The sequence below is a fragment of the Echinops telfairi genome, unplaced genomic scaffold (assembly GCF_000313985.2).
Source record: "Echinops telfairi isolate 266 unplaced genomic scaffold, ASM31398v2 ScPeMD7_7468;HRSCAF=8506_0, whole genome shotgun sequence".
Lineage (NCBI taxonomy): Eukaryota > Metazoa > Chordata > Mammalia > Afrosoricida > Tenrecidae > Echinops > Echinops telfairi.
The window spans coordinates 8,484,648-8,489,838 of NW_022111369.1; the positions used below are offsets into that span (position 1 = coordinate 8,484,648).

Sequence of the window (5,191 nt, forward strand, 5' to 3'; positions counted from 1 at the left end):
CATGAATAAATCTGCCGGGCATCTCAATGGCCCAGAGCCAGGAGTCAAGCCCACCCGTGGCCTGAAGCTTGTCCGTGCTTGCTGACCAGGCACGTGGTCTTGAGTCCCAACCCCTTATGCTTCTGGCCGACATGAGGTGGGCTCTCCCATCCCTCCCTCTGCCAGGACCTGGTTGTTCACTGTCCCTTTTAATTCTGGCTGCTCGGAACTAACCGGAAATAGTGAGCAGAGCAGAGGGGAATGTGTCCGGGTGGAGCGGCCCTCCCTTCAGTCCCACCACTTGGAGCTCACCGCAGACACCCACGGACAAGCCACGGCTCCCTCTCATGGGACCCAGCCCTGAGCTCATGCCTCCATTTTACTGCAGGCAAGTCCACTCTCGTTTAGGAACGCGGACCATGTCGGGGCAGTCCATGTCTCAGGGAGCAAATTAGGAGTGAGAGGGTAGAGAGGAAAGACCGGTCAACAAAAACCCAGAAAGAGAGGTGACTTGGTGGCAGAAGGGCCCCTCTGGCCAAGGCAGGGACCTGGAGAAAAGCCCGAGCCCCTGGGAAGTGCTCGAGGAAGTGCAAGGACCCCGCCAAGGGGCACGTACTCGGCAGCGAACTTGTCCAGCCTGGCGAAGAGCTCGTTCTTCACCTTCAGGTTCTCCACGATGGCCTCCACCACCAGGTCTGTGCTGTGGACCACAGACGCAGCGTCCATGCTGGTCGAGATGCTGTTCAGGGTCTTCCCAACAAACTCCTCGGCGGCCTGCAGCAGGGGGAGGGGAAGGAGAGCAGTCACTGGCCTCGTCTGAGAGTCATGCTGGCACAGGGATGGGGAGAGACCAACAAATGCCCAGACACCCTCCAATCGTGGGAAAGAAAACCCTCTGCCCTTCTGCTTAGGGGCAATGGCATCTCGATGTGCTGCAGCAACGTCTGACAGTAAACCACCAATCCCAACGGCTGCCTACCCCACTGCCCTGTCAGGCAGGAGGACCTTTAAGCCTTAGTCATCTCTGCTCTGATTACTGAATGATCTACCTGTGTAGAGCACCCACACTGGCCTACCAACATCTGTTCTCAGAGTTTCTACGGAGTCTGTAATGTGTCTGTCCTCCTACAACAGGGCGAAGCTTAAGCTCAGCACCTCCATCTGTTGTAAAGTGGTGCTGACCAGGGTAATAAAGCCAAACGTCAGTGATCCAGCAAACAGTAATTGCCCATTAAGGACGAGCAGCTGGTGTTTCAAAATCAAGGCAGACATGGCCTCTGCTCTCAAAGTGCCCGCAGCCTCGTCGTTTCCTCTCATGATGCCAGGCTTCCCGAACAGATCTTGTTCAAGGCATGAGCAGACAAGGCAAGGCATGTCAGTTTACTTCAAGCTGTAACTTTGCCATGGGGTCAAAGGTTTATAATCCACAAAGATATCCAAAGTCAACAGGGAGTACACTACACAAGAGGTGTTCAAGAGAAATACAATGTGTGTCTATCATTTTACATTTTCTATTAGCTACACTTGGGAGCCCTGGTGATATACTGCTTAGGAGCTGGACTGTAATCCTAAGGTAAGCACCTGCTCCAAGGGAGAAAGAGGGGGCATTCTACTCCTGTAGGGAGTGACAGTGTCAGAAACTCACAGGGACAGATCTACCCTGCCTTAGAAGGTCCCTATGATTCAGAACAGACTCGATGGCAGTGAGTTTAAGTTCTGATTTGCTGTATTTTAAAAAGTCAAAGGGAAAGATCAAGTTGATCTAGCTACCTCAATATATAAGATACTAGTATTTCAACATAGAATCCACATAGAAATTGAGATCGTTAATTTTAGAGGAGACCAAGTCTTTGAAACTTGGCGTCTATTTCACATCTACGGCACATCTCAATTCAGACTGGCCACAGCTAAAGTAATCCAACAACCCTGTGGTCAGCAGAGCGCTAGATAAATGCAGTCTTGCTAACTGGGCGTGTTGAAACAGATACTCTCCTCCTTGAACAATGCCCCGGTAGAGGTGGCAATCCCCAGTATTTCTTGTTAATTACTAAATTAAAGTGCTGTAGACAACCTAATGAGAGGACTCAGCACACCAAGGTTCCCAACCTGGTGAGTGTTCCGGAGAAAGGCAATGATTCAGCCTGTGATTTCTTCTCTCCAAAAGAAACGATCTAAACTCCCTGCCATGTAGTCAGTCAGTGCTGACTCACAGCAACCCTATAGGGCAGGGTAGAACTGCCCCATTTGTTTCTGACACTGTAAACCTGTATGGGAGTAGAAAGCCTCATATTTCTTCAAGGGTAAGGTGACCAGATTTTAACATTGGTAAAGCGGGACACCATTAATAAAACTCATATCCTGGCGAAATAGCCACATGGCAGTTGAAAACCGTATACCCTAGCTTGTCTTGCATTCTTTCCAAAAATCAGGACTTTTGTAAAATGCCCTGGGACGTGGGAGAAATTGTTAAAAATCGGTACTGTCCTGCCAAAAGCAGGACGTCTGGTCACCTTATCCAAGGGGCTTCTGGAGGCCCAGTGATTTCACACTGCTGACTTCCTGGTTAGTAGCCCAATGTGTTATACAGTATGATCTAGACAAACAAAAGCCTTTGTGTAAATAGGATGTTTATTATTAATCATTCTCTAGTTTGCAAATACAAAAATCATCTTTTTATTTCTCCCTTTTCCATCTTACTGAAAAACTGGCATTCCATCTCAAGTTCTCATTGGGCAACAGGAGTTTAAACGTTCTCCTCAACCTCAAACTGTACCCAGCCATAGTTAATTCCTTTCCTCGTTTTCTAATAAGCCCCCAAAGAATGTCTAACGATTGCTATTGCATTGCTCCGTGGCTTAAGGAAATGAGTTTTATGGCAAGAAAAGACTGGAATGTCTTTGTACGTGTGTGTAGCAGAAGACTGACCCGGAGGGCACCAGGAACAGAATTTACCTGTGGGTTGTCTGCAAACTTCTTCTTGGCCATTTTCTTAAGGCTTTCCTCAATCCCCTTTTTAGATTTTGCCAGGATGTCCTCTGCCTGGTCTACCAGCACTACTGTGTGGCCAGTTGCTGCAGCAACCTAGAATAAAAAGAACAAATTTTATAAAATATGTCTTAAAAAAAAAAAAAAGAAAGAAACAGTATGGGAGTTTCACAATCCACACTGTGGTAGTCAGGTTTCTGTTCACTTGGCTGGATTAGATTCTCAGTGACTTGGCAGTTGAGGCCCGGTAAACCCCCACCATGTGACCTAAACACAATGTAATCAAGTCCACAATAGGATCTGCTATGAGCGGTCAGGCAGTTGTGGAAGGACAGGGGTGGAGTGCAACCCCCTTAATCAGGCCACAGCCTTGATGCCAATGAAAGGAAGTTCCCAGGATACGTAACCTAATTCCCCTACAACGCGGTACGTGGGGAAGCTTACTTAACTTTTGTTGGGTCTGGACCCGCACCTGGCTTGTCAACCTCTGGTTCTTTGGACTTGTCATCTGACTAGCTAGCTCAACCTTGGGTTCCCTCACCTCCAGTCACTAGCCTGACTTTGGAGTCACCCACCTCTGCAGCCTGTAGGGGTCCTGGCTCACCTTGGGTTCATCTGCCCCAGAAGCTATTTGAGCCAGAAGCCTCCAGCTTAACATCTGACCCACGGTCTTGAAACTACACTGGACGCGCCCACTTCTGTTACTGTATGAGCCATTTTCTTGATATAAATCTTTCTCTCGCCTGCTTACGTTGTTATTTTCTTGACATAAATCTTTGTCTCTATATAACTGTCCATCTTATATACCTGTATGTATGTACGCGCGCGCACACACGCACACACACACAAACATTCTGCTTTTAATGCTCTAGAGAACTCAGCCTAACAGACATGTGAACTCTACCCACTATCCCATCTCAAGCTGAGGAGTGAACTTAATTAATAACCAACATTATTAATTGAAAACGCAACCTTTATATAAATTAAAAGAGCTTGACGAGAAATGTCCCTCGGAAGTGGAGAAGCTTCTGAAGTCCCACACTGGGAGGCAAACCCAGGCAGACCTGCTCTAGAGCCCACACCCTGGGCCCTTCCCTGCACTGCCCCGCAGGAGCCAAGCACGTGTTACCATGGAAACTCGAATGACATCCCCAGTTCCTCTGCCATGGGAGCCATAGATCAAATGCTCTACACCCCTACACAGAGCCCCTCCCCGCCTCCCACTGTCCTCTTTCCCTTAGAGCAGGCACACCATGCCGCCTCACTACAGTCCCTACATCAGCAGCAGGGAGAGCTCAGACCTTCAACAAACCACGCTACAAAGACTGCCGTCCTCAAGGGCGACTTTGTGAGAAGGCTCTCGTGAAAGTCAAGTGTGTGGCACTCAGCCAACTTAGAGGCGAGGAAGGGTAGTTCCTCTCCCTGCAGCCCGACGCCTCTGGCCGAGGGAGGAAACCTGGGGTGCCGGGTGTGTTTAATTAAGCTGCCCGGGCTGGACAAATAAGTCCCTACCTCGTCCCAGTTTGCCAATCACTCACTGTCAGCGAACTGATGCCAACTCAAAGCGACCCAATAGGTGAGGATGGAACAGCTGCCCCTGTGAGTTTCCGACAAGACTGTCACTGTTTAGGGGAGTAGAAAGCCCTTTCTCCTGAGGAGCAGCTGGTGGTTTTAAACCGCCACCTTGCAGTTAGCAAGCAGCCCAGCGCATAACCACCACTCTGCCACCAAGGAATCGATGCCTCGTGGCTACGAACACGGGTCACTTTAGGAGCAAAAACCAAACTCGCTGCCATCCTGTGGATTCTGATTCATGGCGACCCTGTAGGGCAGAGTAGGCCTGCCCCTCAGGGTTTCTCAGGCTTTAACTCTCCACCACAGGTAAGTGCAACTTCTCTGGTTCCCCACCACCACCTACTGGGGCCTTGGAGTTCGCCCAGGAGTTCAGGGCTCCCGTCTCTTTCTCTGCCTCTCTGCTCCCTCCTCCCTCCCAGGCAGCTTGATTCTCTGACTCCCCCCTGGAGTCTGTGAATCCCTCCTGGGAAGCACAGAATAAACTTTCCCTTTTCTTTCTCTCTGACCTGGCCTCGGTTTATCTTTGCAGAGAACTTAATAGGTTCAGACTGCTGAACTTATTCAGTGGATAAACTACTACACCACCAAGCTCAGTGGATAACCTACACCACCAAGTAGTAGGTTCAGTGGATAACCTACTACACCACAAGCT

General features: G+C 49.4%; 1 protein-coding gene across 1 annotated transcript in view; it reads right to left on the reverse strand.

Moving 5' to 3' along the window:
• The window catches only part of HADH (hydroxyacyl-CoA dehydrogenase), a 46,791-nt gene that overhangs the window by 19,720 nt on the left and 21,880 nt on the right, over positions 1-5,191 (reverse strand). The window contains exons 2-3 of the mRNA XM_004703455.2: positions 2,932-3,060; positions 596-753 (exon numbers count right to left, since the gene is read on the reverse strand). Of these exons, the coding sequence (XP_004703512.1) occupies positions 596-753; positions 2,932-3,060 (287 nt within the window). The remainder of the gene's footprint in view (positions 1-595; positions 754-2,931; positions 3,061-5,191) is intronic.